The 23,793-nt window shown below is 45.0% G+C and overlaps 1 protein-coding gene across 1 annotated transcript in view; it reads right to left on the reverse strand.

Annotated features, from left to right (window-relative positions):
* Window positions 1-23,793, reverse strand: part of GALNT10 (polypeptide N-acetylgalactosaminyltransferase 10) — a 221,597-nt gene that overhangs the window by 37,169 nt on the left and 160,635 nt on the right. Inside the window, exon 6 of the mRNA XM_002917167.4 lies at window positions 1,998-2,183. Coding sequence (XP_002917213.3) covers window positions 1,998-2,183 — 186 coding nt within the window. The remainder of the gene's footprint in view (window positions 1-1,997; window positions 2,184-23,793) is intronic.

The raw sequence follows: 23,793 nt of genomic DNA on the forward strand, positions 1-23,793 counted from the left end.
CTGAGGTTCCATGCTGATCTGTGTCAGAAAACAGATTTGCTAGAAACAACAATTGTTGGAGAGGATGTGGAGAAAGGGGATCCCTCCTACATTGTTGGTGGGAATGCAAGTTGGTACAGCCACTCTGGAAAACAGTGTGGAGGTCCCTTAAAAAGTTAAAAATTGAACTACCCTATGACCCAGCCATTGCACTACTGGGTGTTTACCCCAAAGATACAGACGTAGTAAAGAGAAGGGCCATATGCACCCCAATGTTCATAGCTGCATTGTCCACAATAGCCAAATCATGGAAGGAGCCGAGATGCCCTTCAACAGATGACTGGATTAAGAAGCTGTGGTCCATATATACAATGGAATATTACTCAGCTATCAGAAAGAACGAATTCTCAACATTTGCTGCAACATGGACGGCACTGGAGGAGATAATGCTAAGTGAAATAAGTCAAGCAGAGAAAGACAATTATCATATGATTTCTCTCATCTATGGAACATAAGAACTAGGAGGATCGGTAGGGGAAGAAAGGGATAAAGAAAAGGGGGGTAATCAGAGGGGGGAATGAAACATGAGAGACTATGGACTGTGAGAGGCAAACTGAGGACTTCAGAGGGGAGGGGGTGGGGGAAGGGGATAGCCTGGTGATGGGTAGTAGGGAGGGCACGTATTGCATGGTGCACTGGGTGTTATACGCAACTAATGAAGCATCAAACTTTACATCGGAATCTGGGGATATACTGTATGGTGATTAACACAATATAATAAAATAAAATTAAAAAAAAAAAACAAAAAACAAAAAAAAAACAGATTTGCTGGATTATCCCATTAAACTGTGTGGGTTTTGCTTTCTGTTCTCACCTCTGCTTGGTGGCCTGACCAGTGCTCCTCAAAATGTGGTCCCTGGACCAAAAGCACTGGGACCACCTGGGAGCTGGTTAGAAATGCAGCTTCTCAGGCCCTACCCCTAGATCTCCTCAGTCAGAAACTCTGGCGTGGGCTCCAGCCGTCTGTGTTTTCATGAGTCTTCCAGGTGATTCTGACGCAGGCTCAAGTTGGCCCTAAACTTCAGTCCCCTTTTCTCCCCAGCTTTCTGTTACGGCGAGAATACCCACCTGTGTGTGAGGAGTTCCTTTTCTCTCTAGATTGACAACTCTGCTCTGATCTGCCTCCGTCCCTGTCCCTCACCTGATTCCCAGTTTCAATGGACCATTTCCTTGACGTCCACCTGTTAGCACCAGCTCACCGGCTTCAACGAATCTGAGCTCCGCAGAACTCAGACCTGCTTCCTCAGCCAGCTATGAGGCACCTCACCGCCCAGAATCCAATCCTCATGTCACTCTTCTGTCTACAAGGTTATGGTGAATGGCTGCCAGATCATGCTGCGCTGTCCACAGCCCTTTCCTGATAGCTGTCAGGAACTCTCCAGGGAGGAAAGGAGTTCAGGGAAGACAGTGTGGTGTTGTGAGTGGACAGACTTTGGGGCCAGATAGATGGTGACTTTGACACTTACGGCCTAAGGGAACAATATTGAGTCACTCAGTATCTCTGAAACTCCATTTCTTCTACTATAAAATGGGGACACTTCTGACCTGGCATGGTTTTGGGAGGACTGGAGATAACACAACTTTCGTGGCTCAGTAGCAGTGCAGTGAATGTTAACTATTCTAAGTTGCTAGGATGATGTCTCTCCAGTTTGGCTCCTACCAGTAGATGGCCTTGGCTTGCTTTCCAATAAAACTTGAAGTAAACTTGAAAACACAGAAAATCATGTAAGTAGATTTTGGGTGGTGCAGGACTTTGGGCAAGTCACTTCCCCCTCACGGCTTCCTTCTCTGTAAAATGAAGGACAGGGCTTGAGTGGATTTTTAAGGTTTCTTTGAGCACTCCTGAGTCCCTCGGGGCATCTGATGTTGGCTGGCTGCATCTCAAGCAGTCAAGGGAACCCATGTGGATGATCCCTGCAGAAGGCTGGGGCCTACCTAGCCTTGGGAGGGTCCCTTACCAAGCAAGGGGGGGAGCCAGTTGACATTGGCTTCACAGTGCGAGTCTAAGAATGTGATGACATCCCCGGTTGCCGCCGAGGCCCCCAGCATCCGCGTCCTTATCAGCCCTTCCCGTTTCTTGGTTCGAAGAATCCTCACACTGGGGAAAAGGGCCATGTAGTCCTCAAGTGGCTTCTTCAGGTGCTCTGTGAGAGGGACAGAAGAGGACAGATGGACAGAAGGGTAAGAACAGCTGCTTAGTAACCATTCTTGTCACCCCTCCCTTACGTGTGCACTGTACTTTATAGTTTAGACATAGCTTTCCCGTAGGATGCCTCATTGGACCTTTCATGTAGGATCACCACCTGCATGCCCTAAATGGGAAAACTGAAGCTCAAAGTCGTCCAGAGACAGTGCCAGGCCTGGAACACACAGAGATCATCTGTATTAGAGTGCGGGCAGCTGCAATTAATGCTTGGCTGAGATCTATTCCCTCTTTTTCCGGAAACAATACTCTGAATTTGCTTTGTGAAACTGCCCCTCCCCCTTCTCAGTCCCTCACACTTAAGGGGAAGCTCACCCCACCCCCTGGAGCCGAGTGTCAGAAGCACGTGGCATAAGTTCAACCAATCAGAGCACTCCATTTCCTTGCCTACAGTGATTGGTTCATGGATGGCCATGTGACTTGAGTAGCTTCAAATAATGAATCCTGGGATTTTTTTTTTTTTTTTAGAACTATTTAAAAACGAGGCCCTTTCATTTTACTAGAGTTGGTAAGTTGATTGTCCATCAATCTGGAGGTGCTGGTGACATCTTTGGCAAATGAGATGGTCAGAGGTGGGAAGGGGTTCCTGCCAGGACTGAAGTAATGTGTGGAAAGAGTCGAGATGGAAATGATCCTGATGGCATTTTGATTCCCCAGATCCCCCTATGCCCGAGGCAGACAGACTCCTACATGTTCTCACTACATATGAAACGAATTAGTCTTTCTGCTTATTCTAATGTGGGCTGGATTTCTGCCCTGTGTCTGGTAAAGTTGTTCTGAATAAATCTCAAAGATAGTCTCTTTTTACAAGAAGTCCCAACCTTAACCCTGGTGTCTCTCTCTCTTTTTTTTTTTTTTAAGATTTTGTTTATTTGACAGAGAGAGACAGCCAGTGAGAGAGGGAACATAAGCAGGGGGAGTGGGAGAGGAAGAAGCAGGCTCCTGGGAGAGGAGGAAGCAGGCTCCCAGCAGAGGAGCCTGACGTGGGGCTCCATCCCAGGACTCTGGGATCACACCCTGAGCCTAAGGCAGACGCTTAATGACTGCGCCACCCAGGCGCCCCAACTCTGGTCTGGTATCTCTTGATTTTAATCAGGGTTACAGCCCTTTATGAAAACTCTAGTGTGGAAAAAAAAAAAACCCACTAGAATGGCTACAAAAATTCCTCAAGTTTATATCATGCTAGATGATGAAATACTGAATGCTTTTACCCTATGATAAGGATAAAGACTGCACACACTCACACCACTCCCACTCAACACTACTAGAATTCCTGGCCAGTGCAACTGGAAAGACAAAGAAATAAAAAGCATAAAGATTGGGAAGAAAAAGGAAACAATATCTTTAATTGTAGATGACAGGGCTGTTTACACAGAAAAACCCTAGGAAATCTACAAAGAAACTAGAACTAATAGGTATACTTAGCAAGATATCAGGATACAGGTCAACTCTTAAAAAAAAATTGTATTCCTATATATCGGCGGATAAAAAAGCAAATGGAAAATGCAATTAAAAATGGTAAAAACACCATTTGCAATTTAATAAGAGAAGTAAAAACTGTATACTTTAAAAACTGTTCTAAAACACAGTTGAAAGACATTAAAGACTAAAATAAACAGAAAGATAGTCCATGGTCATGGATTGGATGATTTAATATTGTTAAGATGGCAATACCACTTATATTGATCTAAATGATCTAAAGATTCAATGAGCTCAAAATCACAGCTGAACTCTGCAAAAATTGATAATTGACAAGCTATATCCTAAAATTTATGGAAGAGATCAAGGGATTTAGGATGGCCAGAACAATCTTTTGATTACTTATATATGAATGTTTATAGCAACATTATTCACAACAGCCAACTGGTGGAAAGAACCCAAGCTTCTGTCACCTCATGACTGGATAAACAACCATGATATCTATCCATACAGTGGACTATTACTCAACCATAAAAAGGAATAAGGAACTGATACAGGGTACAATGCAGATGAACCTCAAAACATTACACCAAGTAACAGATGCCAGACACAAAAGGGCACATATTATATCATTCCGCTTGTATGAAATTCCAGAATAGGTAAATCCATAAAGACAGCAAGCAGATTAGTGATTACCAGAGACTGGGGTAGAGGGAGAAATAGGGAGTGACTACTTAATGGGTATGGGGTTTCCTTTTTTTTTTTTTTTTAAAGATTTTATCTATTTAACAGAGAGAGAGACAGTCAGCGAGAGAGGGAACACAAGCAGGGGGAGTGGGAGAGGAAGAAGCAGGCTCCCAGCAGAGGAGCCCGATGTGGGGCTCGATCCCAGACCGCTGGGATCATGCCCTGAGCCGAAGGCAGACGCTTAACGACTGAGCCACTCAGGCGCCCCTGGGGATTCCTTTTGACCAAACATATTAGAACGAAGTGATGGTTGCACAACACTGTGAATGTACTAAATGCCAATGGATTGTATCCTTTAACATGGTTAATTTGATGTTACGTGGATTTTACCTCAATTTAAAAAAATGGGTAAAATATCTGAATAGGCACTTCTCCAAAGATGATATACAAACAGCCAATAATCACATGAAAAGAAGTTCAACATCCTTAGTCATCAGGAAAATGAAAATCAAAACCTCAATGAGATACTACTTTACCTCCACTAGGATGGCTGTAATGAAAAAGTCAGATAATAAATGTTGACAAGGATGCTGAGAATAAGAGTCTTTATATACTGTTGGTGGGAATGTAAAATCGTGCAGCCACTTTGGAAAACAGTCTGGAGTTCCTCAAGCAGTTAAGTACAGTTACCATATTACCCATCAATTCCACTCCTAGGTATATACCCAAGAGAAATGAAAACACATGCCCACCCAAAAACTTGTATACTGACGTTCAGAGCAGCAATATTCAGAACATCCCCAAAGTGAAAACCATCCAAACATCCACCAACTGATGGACAAACAAACGTAGTCTATCCATACAATCGACTACTATTCAGCAATATAAAAGGAAAGAGCTATTGCAACAATATAGATGAACCTTAAAAATAGTATTCTGGGTTAAAGCAGTCAGACACATAAGTCTAGATATTATGACTCTATTTACATGAAATTTCTAGAAATGCAAAAGTATAGGGAGAAGGAAAGTCAGCAGTTGTCTGGGGCTGGGTTGGGAGTGGGGACTGACTGCAAACAGACACAAGGAAACTATTTGAAGTGATGGAAATATTTAAAACTGGATTATGTGATAGTTTCACAACTGTATAAGTTCACCTAAAAATACCCTGAACTGCAGACTTAAAATGGGTAATTTTTATATTGTGTAAATTGTATCTGGCTAAGGCTGTTAAATTTTTAAAAATTTGTATTTCTATGTACTGGCAAAGAACAATTGGAAAGTACAATAAAAATACCCTTTGGGGCACCTGGGTGGCACAGCGGTTGGGCATCTGCCTTCGGCTCAGGGCGTGATCCCGGTGTTATGGGATCGAGCCCCACATCGGGCTCTTCCTCTATGAGCCTGCTTCTTCCTCTCCCACTCCCCCTGCTTGTGTTCCCTCTCTCGCTGGCTGTCTCTATCTCTGTCGAATAAAGAAATTAAAAAATCTTTAAAAAAAAATACCCTTTATAAAATAGCTTCATATAGTTAAAGACCCAAATAAATGGAGAGATAAATCATATGTGTACAGAAGATTGGAAGACTCCATATTGTTGAAGAGTCAATTCTCTTCAAATTTATCTATACATTTAATGCAATCCCCAAAATCACCCTAGGTTTTGAAATTGACAACTTGCAAAGAATCTAGAATAGAGAAAACAATCTTGAAAAAGAATAAAGTTGAAGGACTCACACTGATTTCTAACTTATTATAAAGTCAAAATAATCGGAACAGTGTAGTACTGGCAAGGAATAAGCGAAAGTGTCAAAAGAACAGAACAGAGAGGCCAGAAATGTACCTACTACAGTACTACATACATACATGTCATTGNCTCTTCAAATTTATCTATACATTTAATGCAATCCCCAAAATCACCCTAGGTTTTGAAATTGACAACTTGCAAAGAATCTAGAATAGAGAAAACAATCTTGAAAAAGAATAAAGTTGAAGGACTCACACTGATTTCTAACTTATTATAAAGTCAAAATAATCGGAACAGTGTAGTACTGGCAAGGAATAAGCAAAAGTGTCAAAAGAACAGAACAGAGAGGCCAGAAATGTACCTACTACAGTACTACATACATACATGTCATTGACTGATTTTTGACAAGGGCACCAAGGCAAATTCAATGAGAATATAAAAGAATTTTCAAAAATGTGAAACAAGGGGCGCCTGGGTGGCACAGCGGTTAAGCGTCTGCCTTCAGCTCAGGGCGTGATCCCGGCGTTATGGGATCGAGCCCCACGTCAGGCTCCTCCGCTATGAGTCTGCTTCTTCCTCTCCCACTCCCCCTGCTTGTGTTCCCTCTCTCGCTGGCTGTCTCTCTCTGTCAAAATAAATAAATAAAATCTTTAAAAAAAAATGTGAAACAAAACAAATGAGAAAAAAAAAAAAAAAAGAGAAAGACAAACCAAGAAACAGACTTACTTATAGAGAACACACTGCTGGTTACCAGAGGGGAGGTGGGCGGCGGGATGGGTGAAATAGGTGAAGGGGATTAAGAGTCCACTTACAATGAGTACTGAGTCATGTACAGAATTGCTGAATCACTATATTGTATACCTGGTACTAATATAACATTGTATGTTAACTATACTGGAATGGAAATGAAAAACTTAAAAAAAAAGTACCAGCATACCTGGATAAACCCATGAAAACAGATGAACGTCAACCCCTACCTCACACCATACAGAAAAAAATAATTTTAGATGGGTAGCATATTTAAACGTAAAGGCTGAAACTATAAGGCTTCTTGAAGAAAACACAGGAGAATATCATTGTGAACTTGGGATAGGAAAAGATTTCTTAGGACATAAAAAGCACTAATCCATAAAAGAAAAAAACTGATAAAAACTGGACTTGATTAAGAACTTGCTCTTCAAAAGACATCAGCAACAAAATGACAAGGCAGGCAACTGTCTGGGAGAAAATATTCACAATACATGTCTCTGACAAAGGATTTGTATCCAGAATATGTAATGAATTCTGACAAAGTCAATCACAAAAAGATGACCATATAAAACTGGGTGAAAAACTTTGAAGCATTTTCACAAAAATATATTTCACAAAAGAACTGATCTACAAATGGCAAGTAGTGTATGAAAAGGCGAGACACAAATTAAAAGCCTGAGATGCCATTCACTATACATTCCCCAGAAAGACAAAAAGGAAGAGCAGGAACAATATCAGGTACTGAGGAAGAGGTGAGCAATTGGAATTCACTCCTTGCTGCGAGAAATATAAAATGTACAACCACTTTGAAGAGCTGTTTGATTGCTTCTTATAAAGGTAAAAGGGCAACTGTCCTATATCCAGCAATTCTACTCATAGTTATTTACCCAAGAGAAACAAAAACATACACCCACAAAAAAAACAAAACAAAACAAAACAAACCAAGAGTGTTTCACAGTAATTTTATTCATAGTAGTACCAACTAGAAACAATCCAAATGTCACCAACAGGTGAAGGGATAAACAAATTGTGGTAGAGTCATTCAATAGATTCTCTACTCAGCAATAAAGGAGCAAGCTTTTGATATATCCAACCACATGGATGAATTTCAGAATTATTATATTGAACCAAAGAAGGCAGACACAAAAAATAACTTAGTATATGATTAATTTCAAGTTCAGCAACAGCCAAAATAAACTTCGAGGATGGAATTAAGAACAGTGTTTGCCCCTGAGGTGTGGGGACTGGCTAGAAGGAGCATGGAGGAAATTTCAGGGGTGAGGCAATTTCTGTATCTTGACTGGGTTGTTGGTTTCCCAGGTGTATACACCTGTTAAATCTTGTGGAATTGTATACTTAACATAGCTGTGCATTTTTTCACTGTTTGCAATTTTTATCTCAATTAAAAAAAATACTGGTCTATCAAACTCAATACCCAAAAAACAAATAATCCGGTTAAGAAATGGGCTGAAGACACGAATAGACATTTTTCCAAAGAGGACATCCAGATGGCCAACAGACACATGAAAAGGTGCTCACCATCGCTCATCATCAGGGAAATATAAATCAAAACCACAATGAGATACCACCTCACGCCTGTCAGAATGGCTAAAATTAACAACACAAGAAACAAGAGGGGTTGGCAAGGATGAGAAGAAAGGGGAACCCTCTTGCACTGCTGGTGGGAATGCAAATTGGTGCAGTCACTCTGGCAAATAGTATGGAGGTTCCTCAAAAAGTTAAAAATAGAGCTACCCTGAAGGGTTAAGATGGCGGAGGAGTAGGGGACCCCTTTTTCAGCCGGTCCCCTGAGTTGAGCTAGATAGGTACCAGACCAGCAGGAACATCCACGGAATCAGCCTGAGACGCAGGAAGATACATCTGGATCTCTACAAATGAACATCTCCAGCGCTGAGTATCGAGGTACGAAGCGGGGAGCCGTGAAACCGCGCACAGATATCGGAAGCTAAACAGAAGGGGGAGGGAGCCGCCGTGTCAGGGCGCCGGGAAGCGGTAGCCACCTGCAAGGGGGAGCGGACAGACCGCGGACCCGCACGCTTGAGACAGCAGGCTGAGAAGGGAGCTCCGGGAGCGCACGCGGGACGGCTGGCGGTTGGCGGGCCACCTGCACGGGGGAGCAGGCGGACTCGCGGACGGCACCCGCGAGACAACAGACTTAGAACGCGAGCTCCAGGAGCGCGCGCGCAGGGCGGCTGGCGGGCCACCTGCACCGGGGAGCGGGCGGACCGCGGACCCGCACTCTGGAAACGGCAGACTGAGTCCGTGAGCCGGGAGCGTGCACCACCAAGCATCTCACGGAGCTCCGGAGCTCCGGTGTGCTCACTGGATCGAGGCTGAGACCGGGAGCTCCGGGAGCGTCCGCGGGGCGGCTGGCGGCTGGAGGGCCACCTGCACGGGGGAGCAGGCGGACTCGCGGTCAGCACCCGTGAGACACCAGACTGAGACGGGGAGCTCCGGGAGCCCGCGCGGGGCGGCTGGCGGCGGGCGGGGTTGGAAACACAAAGGACAGAGACGTGCCGGCCCTGGAAGTGAGGGCTGGGACGCCGGGTGTGGGGCGCACAGCCCGGGATGCTGCAGGGTTGAGCAGCACCAACAGAAACAGAGTTAAAGTGGCCAGAACATCAGTGGAGAACGATCCGCGATCCCTCTGTTCTGAGACAGAGGCTGAATTTCAGCCGCTGCTGCTCTCTCAGAAGAGGCATAGCAAACCGCCAGGGAAAGCCGCCAGAGAACAAAAGCCCGGAAATACCGGCTCACAGGGTGCCCATCCCCATCCCCCCTCGCAAGGGACACAGAGACTCTACCCAAACAGGGTTTTCTGAGTACCGGCAGGCAGGCCCCTCCCCCAGAAGGCAGGCTGAAAAATCAAGAAGCCCACAACCCGGAGCGCCTGAGTGGCGCAGTCACCAAGCACCTGTCTTCGGATTAGGGTGTGATCACAACGCTCCGTAAGGAGTCCCTCATCGGGCTTCTCCACCGGGAACCTGCTTCTTCCTCTCCCACTCCTCTGCTTGGGTTCCCTTTCTTGCTGACTGTCTCTCTCTCTCTCAAATAAATAAATAAACTCTTTAAGGAAGAAGCCCACATCCCTAAGATCTCTATAAAACAAGGGCGCACGGCCTGGGTCCCAGTCAACACTTGGGCTCTGGACAACCCTGCAATCTCTCTTCATCAGAATGACGAGAAGGAGAAGTCCCCCCCAGCAAAGAAAAGATAATGAGTCTGTGGCCTCTGCCACAGAATTGGCCTCGGCCACAGAATTAATACATATGGATGTATCCCAATTATCAGAAATGGAATTCAGAGCAACAATGGTCAAGATGATGAGTAAACTTGAAAAAAGCATCAGAGAAAGCGTTGCTGAGAATATAGAATCCCTAAGGGCAGAAATGAGAGCGAATCTGACAGAAATTAAAAATTCTATGGGCCAAATACAGTCAAAACTAGAGGCTCTGACGGCCAGGGTCACCGAGGCAGAGGAACGCGTTAGCGAATTGGAGGATGGGTTAGTAGAAGAAAAAACGAAAATAGAAGCTGGTCTTAAAAAAATCCACGCCCACGAATGTAGATTACGGGAGATTACTGACTCTATGAAACGATCCAATGTCAGAATCATCGGCATCCCTGAAGGGGTGGAGAAAAACAGAGGTCTAGAAGAGATATTTGAACAAATTGTAGCTGAAAACTTCCCTAATCTAGCAAGGGAAACAAGCATTCGTGTCCAAGAGGCAGAGAGGACCCCATCCAAGCTCAACCAGGACAAACCTACGCCACGGCATGTCATAGTGCAATTCGCAAATATTAGATCCAAGGATACAGTATTGAAAGCGGCCAGGGCAAAGAAATTTCTCACGTACCAAGGCAAAGGTATCAGGATTACGTCAGACCTGTCTACAGAGACCTGGAATGAGAGAAAGGCTTGGGGGGGCATTTTTAAAGCTCTTTCAGAGAAAAACATGCAGCCAAGGATCCTTTATCCAGCAAAGCTGTCATTCAGAATTGATGGAGAAATAAAGACGTTCCAAAATCGCCAATCATTAACCAATTTCGTAACCACGAAACCAGCCCTACAGGAGATATTAAGGGGGGCTCTATAAAGGTAAAAAGGCCCCAAGAGTGATACAGAGCAGCAAGTCACAACCGATACAAAGACTTTAAAGAGAAATGGCATCATTAAAATCATATCTGTCAATAATCTCTATCAATCTAAATGGCTTAAACTCTCCCATAAAACGCCACAGGGTTGCAGATTGGATAAAAAGACATGACCCATCCATTTGCTGTCTACAAGAGACTCATTTTGAACCCAAAGATGCATTCAGACTTAGAGTAAGGGGATGGAGTACCATCTTCCACGCAAATGGACCTCAAAAGAAAGCTGGAGTAGCAATTCTCATATCAGATAGACTGGATTTTAAACTAGAGGCCATAGAGAGAGATACAGAAGGGCACTATATTATTCTTAAAGGAAGTATTCAACAAGTGGATATGACAATTATTAATATATATGCCCCCAACAGGGGAGCAGCAAGATACACAAGCCAACTCTTAACCAAAATAAAGAGACATATAGATAAGAACACAGTAATAGTAGGGGACCTCAACACCCCACTATCAGAAATAGACAGAACACCCTGGCAAAAACTAAGCAAAGAATCAAAGGCTTTGAATGCCATACTCGACGAGTTGGACCTCATAGATATATATAGAACACTACACCCCAGAACCAAAGAATACTCATTCTATTCAAATGCCCATGGAACATTCTCAAGAATAGATCATGCTCTGGGACACAAAACAGGTCTCAGCCAATACCAAAAGATTGAAATTATCCCCTGCATATTCTCAGACCACAACGCTCTGAAATTGGAACTCAACCACAAGGAAAAACCTGGAAGAAACTCAAACACTTGGAGGCTAAGAACCATCCTGCTCAAGAATGACTCGATAAACCAGGAAATCAAAAAACAAATTAAACAATTTATGGAGACCAACGAGAATGAATACACAACGGTCCAAAACCTATGGGATACTGCAAAGGCAGTCCTAAGGGGGAAATACATAGCCATCCAAGCCTCACTCAAAAGAATAGAAAAATCTAAAATGCAGTTTCTATATTCTCACCTCAAGAAACTGGAACAGCAACAGAGGGACAGGCCTAACCCACTGACAAGGAAGGAGTTGACCAAGATTAGAGCAGAAATCAATGAATTAGAGACCAGAACCACAGTAGAGCAGATCAACAGGACTAGAAGCTGGTTCTTTGAGAGAATCCATAAAATTGATAGACCACTGGCAAAACTTGTCCAAAAACAAAGAGAAAGGACTGAGATTATTAAAATTATGACTGAAAAGGGAGAGGTCACGACCAGCACCATTGAAATTGCAAGGATTATTAGAAACTTTTATCAACAGCTATATGCCAAAAAACTAAACAATCTGGAAGAGATGGAGGCCTTCCTGGAAACCTATAAACTACCAAGACTGAAACAGGAAGAAATAGATTTCTTAAATAGGCCAATTAACTATGAAGAAATTGAGTCAGTGATAAACAACCTTCCAAATAATAAAACTCCAGGCCCAGACGGTTTTCCTGGGGAATTCTACCAAACATTCAAAGAAGAAATAATACCTATTCTCCTAAAGCTATTTCAAAAAATAGAAACAGAAGGAAAGCTACCAAACTCATTCTATGAGGCTAATATTACCTTGATCCCCAAACCAGGCAAAGACCCCCTCAAAAAGGAGAATTACAGACCGATTTCTCTAATGAATATGGATGCCAAAATCCTCAACAAGATCCTTGCTAATAGAATCCAACAGTACATTAAAAGGATTATCCATCATGACCAAGTGGGATTCATACCTGGGATGCAAGCATGGTTCAACACTCGCAAATCAATCAATGTGATACATCATATCAACAAGAAAAGACTCAAGAACCATATGATCCTCTCAATTGATGCAGAAAAAGCATTTGACAAAATACAGCATCCTTTCCTGATTAAAACCCTTCAGAGTGTAGGAATAGAGGGTACATTTCTCAATCTCATAAAAGCCATCTATGAAAAGCCTACTGCAAGCATTATTCTCAATGGGGAAAAGCTGGAAGCCTTTCCCTTAAGATCAGGAACACGACAAGGATGCCCACTCTCGCCACTATTATTCAACATAGTACTAGAAGTCCTTGCAACAGCAATCAGAAGACAAAAAGGGATCAAAGGTATCCAAATCGGCAAAGAAGAAGTCAAACTGTCTCTCTTTGCAGATGACATGATACTCTATATGGAAAACCCAAAGGAATCCACTCCCAAACTATTAGAAGTTATAGAACAATTCAGTAAGGTGGCAGGATACAAAATCAATGCCCAGAAATCAGTTGCATTTCTATACACGAATAACGAGACTGAAGAAAGAGAAATTAGGGAATCCATCCCATTTACAATAACACCAAAAACCATGCGTTACCTTGGAATTAACTTAACCAGAGACGTAAAGGACCTATATGCTAGAAACTATAGATCACTTTTGAAAGATATTGAGGAAGACATAAAAAGATGGAAAAATATTCCATGCTCATGGATTGGAAGAATTAACATAGTTAAAATGTCCATACTACCCAGAGCAATCTACACTTTCAATGCTATCCCGATCAAAATACCGAGGACATTTTTCAAAGAACTGGAACAAATAGTCCTTAAATTTGTATGGAACCAGAAAAGGCCCCGAATCTCCAAGGAACTGTTGAAAAGGAAAAACAAAGCTGGGGGCATCACAATGCCGGATTTCGAGCTGTACTACAAAGCTGTGATCACAAAGACAGCATGGTACTGGCACAAAAACAGACACATCGACCAATGGAACAGAATAGAGAACCCAGAAATGGACCCTCGGCTCTTTGGGCAACTAATCTTTGATAAAGCAGGAAAAAACATCCGGTGGAAAAAAGACAGTCTCTTCAATAAATGGTGCTGGGAAAATTGGACAGCTACATGCAAAAGAATGAAACTTGACCACTCTCTCACACCATACACAAAAATAAACTCCAAATGGATGAAAGACCTCAATGTGAGACAGGAATCCATCAAAATTCTAGAGGAGAACATAGGCAACAACTTCTATGACATCGGCCAGAGCAACCTTTTTCACGACACATCTCCAAAGGCAAGAGAAATAAAAGATAAAATGAACTTATGGGACTTTATCAGGATAAAGAGCTTCTGCACAGCCAAGGAAACAGTCAAAAAAACTAAGAGACAGCCCACGGAATGGGAGAATATATTTGCAAAGGACACCACAGATAAAGGACTGGTATCCAAGATCTACAAAGAACTTCTCAAACTCAATACACGAGAAACAAATAAACAAATCATAAAATGGGCAGAAGATATGAACAGACACTTTTCCAATGAAGACATACAAATGGCTAACAGACACATGAAAAAATGTTCAAAATCATTAGCCATCAGGGAAATTCAAATCAAAACCACACTGAGATACCACCTTACGCCAGTTAGAATGGCAAAGATAGACAAGGCAAGAAACAACAATTGTTGGAGAGGATGTGGAGAAAGGGGATCCCTCCTACATTGTTGGTGGGAATGCAAGTTGGTACAGCCACTCTGGAAAACAGTGTGGAGGTCCCTTAAAAAGTTAAAAATTGAACTACCCTATGACCCAGCCATTGCACTACTGGGTGTTTACCCCAAAGATACAGACGTAGTAAAGAGAAGGGCCATATGCACCCCAATGTTCATAGCTGCATTGTCCACAATAGCCAAATCATGGAAGGAGCCGAGATGCCCTTCAACAGATGACTGGATTAAGAAGCTGTGGTCCATATATACAATGGAATATTACTCAGCTATCAGAAAGAACGAATTCTCAACATTTGCTGCAACATGGACGGCACTGGAGGAGATAATGCTAAGTGAAATAAGTCAAGCAGAGAAAGACAATTATCATATGATTTCTCTCATCTATGGAACATAAGAACTAGGATGATCGGTAGGGGAAGAAAGGGATAAAGAAAAGGAGGGTAATCAGAAGGGGGAATGAAACATGAGAGACTATGGACTATGAGAAACAAACTGAAGACTTCAGAGGGGAGGGGGGTGGGGGAATGGGATAGACTGGTGATGGGTAGTAAGGAGGGCGCGTATTGCATGGTGCACTGGGTGTTATACGCAACTAATGAAGCATCGAACTTTAAAAAAAATAAAAAGATAAATTCCTACATTAAAAAAATAATAATAAAATAAAAAATAAATAAAAATTAAAAAAAAATAGAGCTACCCTATAATCCAGTAATTGTACTAGTAGGTATTTATCCAAAGGATGCAAAAATACAGATGTGAAGGGGTACATGCACCCTGATGTTTATAGCGGCATTATCAACAACAGCCAAACGTGGAGAGAGCCCAAATGTTCACTGACTGATGAATGGATAAAGAAGATGTTGTATATATACACAATGGAATATTACTCAGCCATCAAAATGAATGAAATGTTGCCATTTGCAACAACGTGGATGGAGCTAGAGAGTATTATGCTAAGCGAAATAAGTCAGTCAGGGAAAGAAAAATACCATACGATTTCACTCACGTGTGGAATTTAAGAAACAAAACAGATGAACATATGGGAGGGGGAAACGAAGGGGGAGGGAAACAAACCATAACACTTAAAGACAGAACAAACCGAGGGTTGTTGGAGTAAGGTGGGTGGGAGATGGGCTAGATGGGATGGGTGATGGGTATTAAGGAGGCACTTTTTATGATGAGCGCTGGGTGTTGTACATAAGTGATGAATCACTGAGTTCTACTCCTGAAATCAATATTGCACTATGTGTTTACTAATTAGAATTTAAATAAAAATCTGAAGAAAAAAAAATACTGGTCAAAACACATACTCATTCTCTCTCCGTCTCAGCTGGGAAAGTTGGAGCTGACTGGGAATCAGGAGAACTGGGCTGTGCTCCCATTGTCTGGCACAGTGGGCCCATCCTTGATTGCCTCTGCGCCTGAATCAGGGTTTGGACTAGAAGGTCTTCCAGGGCCCTGGATCCAGACCTCACAGAAGCCCAGTTAGCTTGTGACCAGAGCTACTGGGTGATCACCTTCCCTAACCCAGGCCCCAAATCCTGCTCTGAATTCACTCGGTCTGGGGTCAGAGCTGGAAGGGCCCTCCTAAGTCAGGGGGTGCATCCGAATCAGCTGGTGGGCTGGCTGTAAATACAGCTGTGTTGGGCATCATCCCGGCGGACTGTGACTTGCTAAGCCTGGGGCAGCACCGAGCACCTTTAGTGTCACTTGACCCGTAAGCGATTCTGATGCACAGCCAGGCCTGGAAACCACTGGAGTAGTTCATTCATTCATTCATTCATTCATTCGAGGGAGAGAAAGAGAGCACGAGCGGGGGTAAGGGCAGAGACAGAGAGAGAAGCAGGCTTTCTGCTGAGCAGGGAGCCCGACTAGGGCTGGACCCCAGGACCCTGAGTTCATGACCTGAGCTGAAGGCAGACGCTTAACTGACTGAGCCACCCAGGTGCTCCATGGTCTCTTTATTTTATAGACAGAAAGCTGAGGTCCAGAGACGGGAAGGATCCCCCTCTGGCATATACTTAACAGCGGGGCTGGTTTCAAACCAGGGTTCCCTGGATGCCAGAACCCGATAACCCTTTTATTCTTCTCACTCCGTATAGAAGTGAATCACTTTCACTGTTATGTAAGGAAGATTATCATTTGCAAAGGAGTTTCACACATTTGATCTCCCTGCTTCATAAAATCATTCTCTGCATCGTGCTTCTCTCCCCTTGACAGGGTGAGAAAACGGATGCTCAGAGAAACTAAGAAACTCGCCTGAGGTTGTACAGCCACCAAATCACTGGTTTTTCTATAGAAACATGATGCTTTCCCCCTTTTTGTGTTTCCCCAAGCTCTCACAATCATATATCATGATCTTTGCCAGTTCCACTACCCCACTGCAATGTACTTAGTTTTAAAATCAACTCACCTTTTTAAATTAAACATTTTTATTGAATTAAATTTATTTTAAAGGGAAACAAGCACCATAAAGGGAAAATTGGTACCATTTGTGATAAAGTGCTAATAAATAAAAAATCCAAATAAAAATAAAACAGTGTGACTCGATTTTAGCCAGATCCTCCTGCCTCCCACAACTAGGAGCTTATGGTCTGCTCTCTGTCGGTCAAGGGAGATACGGGCAACCAACCGAGACCCTCCATCCGAGGCAATCAGAAGAAATGGATGAGAGCTGGAAAGAGAAAACGTTCTCTCCACAAGATTCAACATGGCCTAATGCAAAGTCTCTGAACCAACTGAGATCATCTCAGGTGCCACTTATTTTATTTTATTTTTTTTTTAAAGATTTTATTTATTTATTTGACAGAGATAGAGACAGCCAGTGAGAGAGGGAACACAAGCAGGGGGAGTGGGAGAGGAAGAAGCAGGCTCACAGTGGAGGAGCCTGATGTGGGGCTCGATCCCATAACACCAGGATCACGCCCTGAGCCGAAGGCAGACGCTTAACCGCTGTGCCACCCAGGCGCCCCTCAGGTGCCACTTAAAACCACTTTTTCACTGGAACACTCAGGACACTGCTCTGGTCCCTTGATGTAAGTCTCCAGAAACTTCTACGACCTGAAGTATGTTTTGTGTTGTATCGCCTGGTGTCTTGCAGGTCGGAGCAATTAAAAGATATACAGAGAAAAGATTATCTGCACATATACAAGCGTGCTGGAAGGCTGAAAAATACTCCAGGTCGCCTTCTTGCTTGCTTGCCAAGATTAATACGGCGCCTCCTGCCCTTTCCCACTTCGCTTTGGAACAGTGACTCTGTAGAAAGCAGAAATCAATTTGCCCTAATTGAGGGACTAAATCTTTCCAAAAGAGACTTTCTTGGGCAGTGAAACAAGATAGCAAGAGGCATGATCACGCTCCAGATATGCTGCTGTTCGGGCAGGAACACTATCTTTAAAGAAAAAGGAAAAAAAAATCCATAGTCATTGTCTGTGACCAGCGCTGCTTCTTGGCTGGGTTCAACTGGTAGGTCATTAAAACGAGGATGAGATCATCTCCTTCACCCACACACCACTACTCCCATCAGAGGGTGAAATATCACCTTGTCCGGCTCTAATCATCGAGGGCCCAGCTTGGGCAGAGCCCCATCGCTAAATCACCCCGAACGCAGATGGCCGCAGTCATTACAGATCGACCAATTAGGGCCTTTTGACAGCTTGTGGTGAAATTGGAGCAATTATTTAGGGGCAATTATACTCCTCCTGTCCTTATCAGAAAATGCATTTACACAAAATCAGGCCTGTTGCCTTATTTTACCACACTGTCTTGGATGAGCACATTCCCTAAAGTCACAGAATTTTAGAGCTGGAAGAGATTTTGGATGAAGATGATGATGGTTATGATGATGACAATTACAGGGAACAATTACTGAGCCCTTGCTCACACATGCAGCTCCCTGTTTCATCTACATCATCTCTGATGCCTACAACACCACTACAGAAAGCCCCATTTTAGAGAAGGCAGCACGACGCTCAGCGTGGGAGATGTAACCTGTCCAAATACAGCTGATAAATGATGAAGCCGAGGTCTAAAACCCAGCCCCGCCTGACCATGAAAGAGCAGGCTTTTCTTACTGCACCAAACCTCGCCTCTGCCTCATGGCAGTCAGGCCCTTCATTCCACCCAGAGGGCATTGGGGAGGGCCAGAGAAGTTAAATGTCTTCTTGCCCAGAATCCTATAGGGATGCGGCATTTTCCACTCTGGGATTTCTCCCGGCTTCATAAGCACTAGGACAGGGATGGAAAACAGGCATCACTGAAGTGCCTAAGCCAATGGTTGTAATGGATACCTAAAGCTGTGTTAAGAAAGGCTCTGAGGTTATATCCTGGCTCAGCATAAAAGTGCCAGGACTGAGAAGAGACGTCTGCCCTGAGGCACATCTTCATCATTCCTCTTTCAGGAGCTGCTTGGATTGAAAAGCAATACAGAATTGCTTGTGCTCTCATTACCCTTATTTAATGATGAGTCCGGGCCATCCACCGAGGAGTGGGGTTGATTCTGAAGGTGAGCCGCACAGGGTAAGGCTTTAGGCACATGTCAGGAGAGCAGTTGAGAGTGCTCACAGGTGCATTCTGTGTGTCCTCTACACATCCTCCGCATCTGTTCTCCGCCCCCCCCCCCGCTACCGGCCCGCCAGCACCTGCTTCTGCAGGGGACTCTCTGCGTCCACGGGTAGACCTCAGTCAAGGGCTGTGGTGTGGGCTCCCTCGGCCCTGGGAGGGGATAACCCCGAACATGTGCTCTGGGCTGGCCCCCAGGGCTACCGTGCGAATCGTGTGTAGAGGTGCCACCACAGGCCTTCTGTTCCATTCTCACCTCCTTACTGTCTTGCTGGTGTTTCTCGAAATCTCCTTCCGAATTAACTACTTGCACTCAAATCCTGTGTCAGTTTGCAGGAAACCCCAACTAAGACAAAACCAAGTAGCAGGTATGACTTAGAGCAACCGCAGGGTTGGCCGTATGGTTCTGCGAAGCTGCCAGTGGGGACTCCCGCTCAGTCACACCTTGTTCTGTGGTGCCCGGTTTCTGTCAATAGCAGTTACTGTGTGTTCAGAACTCAGCTGTACCAAGCACATTCACTCGTCTAATCTCCACACACACTCCCAGAGGTGGTCTGTGGTTAGTGTCCCTGTTTTACCGATGAGGAAACTGGGACCCAGAGAAGTTAAGTAACTTTCCCCAGGTCCACACAGTAAGTCTTGCATTTCAATCCAGCAGCCTGGCTCCAGGGGCTGTTGTCGTCTTTGTTACACTTTTGAAAAAAAGTAAGTATCATTTCAAACATATTAACAAAGTAGAATAGAATAAAGCCCCGTCTGCCATCAAGCCATCACTCAGCTTCAGGAATTACCAATGTCCAGATACCGTTTCATCGCTGCCCCCACCACTGGATGGAACTGGAGGCTGTGGTCTTACCATTCATGCCTCTGGAGGAGAAAAGCCTGGGGAATTAACGTGGGAGGATATGACGGCTCCCACGGCAAGAGCACCAGCCCTTTCTCAAGAACACTCCCCAGGAGTTACCTCAAGGTCGGGCACCCGGTATCTTCTCAGGAAATAATTACCTTGTGGGACTCCCCCCAAAGACCCTCCAAGGAGGGTGGGACAGGTATCAACTCTGACATCACTAAAGAGGAAATAGGCCCAGAGAAGAGAAAGTCTCGCCCCAAGTCTTTCAGCTGGTGGGGTCTGAGTGAGGACCAGACCTCGGGGCCTGTGCTTCCCAGCGTCCTCCCCACGCTGTGCATGTGTGCTCGTGTGTGCGCCCCCCCCCCCACTCAGGCTTCTTGGGGGCCTGCAGCCTCTCCTTCCTATCTGGTCTCCAGGGCAGTAGGACTGTGAGGATGGTTCTAGCGGGCTGGCTGAGGCACAGGGAGGGACTGCAGAAGAGGAGCTGCTCTGGGTTGACTTATGTCCCCCCCAAAAGATAAGTTCAAGTCCTAGCCCCTAGTACCTGTGAACGTGACCTTCCTTGGAAATTGGGTCTTTGCAGATGTCATCAAGATAAGACAAGGTCATACTGGTTAAGGGTGGGCCTGAAAGCAATGACTGGTATCCTTTATTAGAGGAGGGAAATCTGGACACATGAGGAGAAGGCCATGGAACCACGGAGGCAGAAACAAGCCCAGATGTGCCAAGGACTGTCAGCAACACCAGAAGCCTGGAGGAGGCAAGGAAGGATCCTTCTGCAGAGCCTTCTGAGAGAGCACGGCCCCGCTGACACCTTGATTTCAGACTTCCAGCCTCCAGAACTGTGAGAGAATAAAGTTCTGTTGTTTTAACCCCCCAGAGTGTGGTGCCTTGTTAAGGCAGCCCTAGGTCACCCAGACAGAAGGGTGAGGTTTTCACCCTGGCATCGTAACAGTCGGTGACATGGAAGGAATATGGTCCCAGTCCAGCCACTGCTATCCCTTGTCTGGAGCACTGTGATTTCTGGGCAGGTACGGTGGCCGTGATTGTTGTCCCTGCTCCACTGTCCCTCTTTAGTCTAGGCTGCATGCAGTTTAGGTGATCTCTAAAAAGAGCAGTAAATTGCACCTTGTCACTCTTCCACTGCCTTGCTTAAGCCCTTCAGTGGCTTCCCATGGCTCTTGGATGAAAGTCCAAAATCCTTACCAGGGCCGACAAGGCTGTGTGTGTTGGTCCCCTCCCTTCCTTGCTACCCCCCAGCTTGCCTTCTTCCTTCAGGCATCCAAAGGCCCCACGATGACCCCTTCTGCTTCCGGTCGTCTGTCCATGCTGGTCCTTCGGCCTGGGTTGCCAAGAGCCCAAGCCCTTGCTCACTCTTGCCAGCAAACTCCTGTTCCTCCTTCAGCTTTTACTCAAGACTTCGACTCCTCACCAACGTCTTCCTGATGACCTCCCAGACCACAGCAGGTCCCTAGGGCAGATCATCACAGAGCCCTGGAACATGTCCTTCGTGTCCCTCAGCTCAGGTCATCATCTATCGTCCTGCATTCGTGGCATTACTTCCTCTGTCTCCCTCCCACTTTGAGCTCCCGGAGGGCGAGCCCTGTGAACACTCTGCCCACCACGTGCCTCACGCAGAGCCAGAGGCATCTGCCAATCCCTGCTGATCCCACACGCCTGCCTCCTCCATCCTTTCATCCGGTTTGATTTGATTTGATCTGATTTCCCTGTGAAGAAAGCAGGTCACGGTTCATCATCCTCATTTGCTGACGAGGGAAGTCAAGTTCAGGAGATGATGTTTCTGGTCCAACGTTACACAGCCAGCAAGGTAAGTGGTGAAGACAGGACTCAAATCCAGTTCAGTGTGTTCAGGAATCTTCACTCCAGTGCTGTGTGCAATCAAATCTATTCCCAAGTAGAATTCCTGAGCTTCCGTCTCTGGTGTCATTGAACCTTGCGGAGACACCTGCTGAGGAGCACCCCAAAACCAAGGAGCTCTGTGTGTCCCACACTCTGGCAGGGCACAGAGCATGTGGGAGAGGGGCCCAGGGACGGGCCCTTGAGGGAAGAGGAGGAGAAGGAGAAGGAGAAGGGAAGTAGGGATCAAGTCACAAACCAGACAGATCGGCATCGTCCGTGTGTCACTCGGTTCTCCGGCCTCCGGGGGTGTTGTTATTAACGCAGACGCTGTGGCGGGAGAGGCTGCCCTCCACACATCCGGCCTGGCTTCTGGGAGCTGTAGGTGTTCTGGGTCTTGTCACATCTCAGCTCTGCTGGGCTTCTGGCTATTAAAGTGTCATAGCTCATCTGTTTCCAGGATTGACTTATTCACTTGTAAGTCTTAGTGTATTCCAAGGCGCTGCCAATCCATTTGAAGGAGGGAGGGCTCACGGCAGTGCAAAGTGTCACCCTTTGTCCTGTTATGACACTTAGGTGTTTCCAACCGAAGGAAAATTGTTAAGATGAGGTGGACCCTCATCTTTATTATCACTGTCATTGTCATGATTTTTATCGTGTGCTCACCGTGTGCCTGGGCCTGCTGTCTCATTTCATTCCCAAAACGACTCTACTAGGTAGGCACTGTTAACTACCTTAGATGGGCAAACTGAGGCTTTGAAAAGTTTTATGTGAATCTATGTCCAAACAGCCAGTAGGTGACAGCCAGAGCCATGCCAGGTGTTTCTGATCTCCAAAGCTGGCATAATTAACTACAAAACTATATCACCCCTGGAGGTCCCTAGTCTCTCCATTCTGCCCGGTGGGTACGTTTCCAATCCCCAAACCTCTCTCCTACCTCCCATCCCCTGGGATGTTCAGGGCTTTCACTTGCTTAAAAAACTTACAGACAGGTGACTACGAACAGCAGGAAAATTAAAAAGACAGGTCGGGAAGGAAAGCGATGATGGCGCCAGGATGGGTTTTGGCAGGTGAAATTCACAGGCATTTAAGCATCATTTACTGTTTGGAAAAGTCAAACAGACCAGTCCTTCAGTACAGACATACTGTTCTGGCCCTGAGTTCTGGGAGAACTTCAGAGTGGCAGAGATGAAAGGGGCCCTGGAGTTCAGCTCAAAGCCCTTTCTCATTCTCCTTTGATGTGGGTCCTCTCCTAAGACAGTCTAAGGTGTAACAGACATTCTGGATGGCTGGTTCTGAAAACCTAGCCATCTCTTTTCCCCCTTCCTCTTCCCTGGCCTCCTCTTCTTGATAACAGCTTTATTGAGATATAATGCATATCCCATACAATTCACCCATTTCAAGCCTACAATTCAATGTCCACCAGCCAGTTCCGTACTGTTGAAAGTAGCAAACCAGCTGTACCTTAGTGAAGGCATTTCTGTGAAGAGAACTGGGGTCTGTTTCATCCTGCTGGGTGCCAGGGTCTATGATGGGCACATTCCTTTCTGTTGATCTAATAACGGTGGTTTTCAAAGTGCAGACCCCAGACCAGGTGTATCAGCATCACCTAGGAACTTAGGAAAAATGCCAATTCTGAGGCCTCTCCCCAAACCCACTGAATCAGATGAGTGGGGCCCACTGACCTGGATTTTAACAAGTTCTAAGTGATGCTTGTGCATGTTAGCATTCAAGAAAAACACCAATCTGACTTAATGCAGAAGGTGAGATGAGAGAGATGAATCTAGGCCAACATGATCATATCAAGATTTCTAAATGATTAGAAATGGAACCTCAGTTTTCCTGCTAGAATAATAGAAAAACTGAAGTTCTCCAAGGAATGCAAGACTATTTGCTGGCCTCCAGCAAAACTGTGAAGGGGATGGGTCCTGGCTCGGGTACCCTCCATCCTCGTCCTCGGACTCATGGTGGTCCCCACCTGGGCCGGCCTCTCCTTCACCTCCACAACCCTCCTCTATCTGCCTTCAAGCGAGGGAAGATCTGACAAACGAATGTTCCTCCTGATAG

The sequence above is a fragment of the Ailuropoda melanoleuca genome, chromosome 3 (genome assembly GCF_002007445.2).
Source record: "Ailuropoda melanoleuca isolate Jingjing chromosome 3, ASM200744v2, whole genome shotgun sequence".
Lineage (NCBI taxonomy): Eukaryota > Metazoa > Chordata > Mammalia > Carnivora > Ursidae > Ailuropoda > Ailuropoda melanoleuca.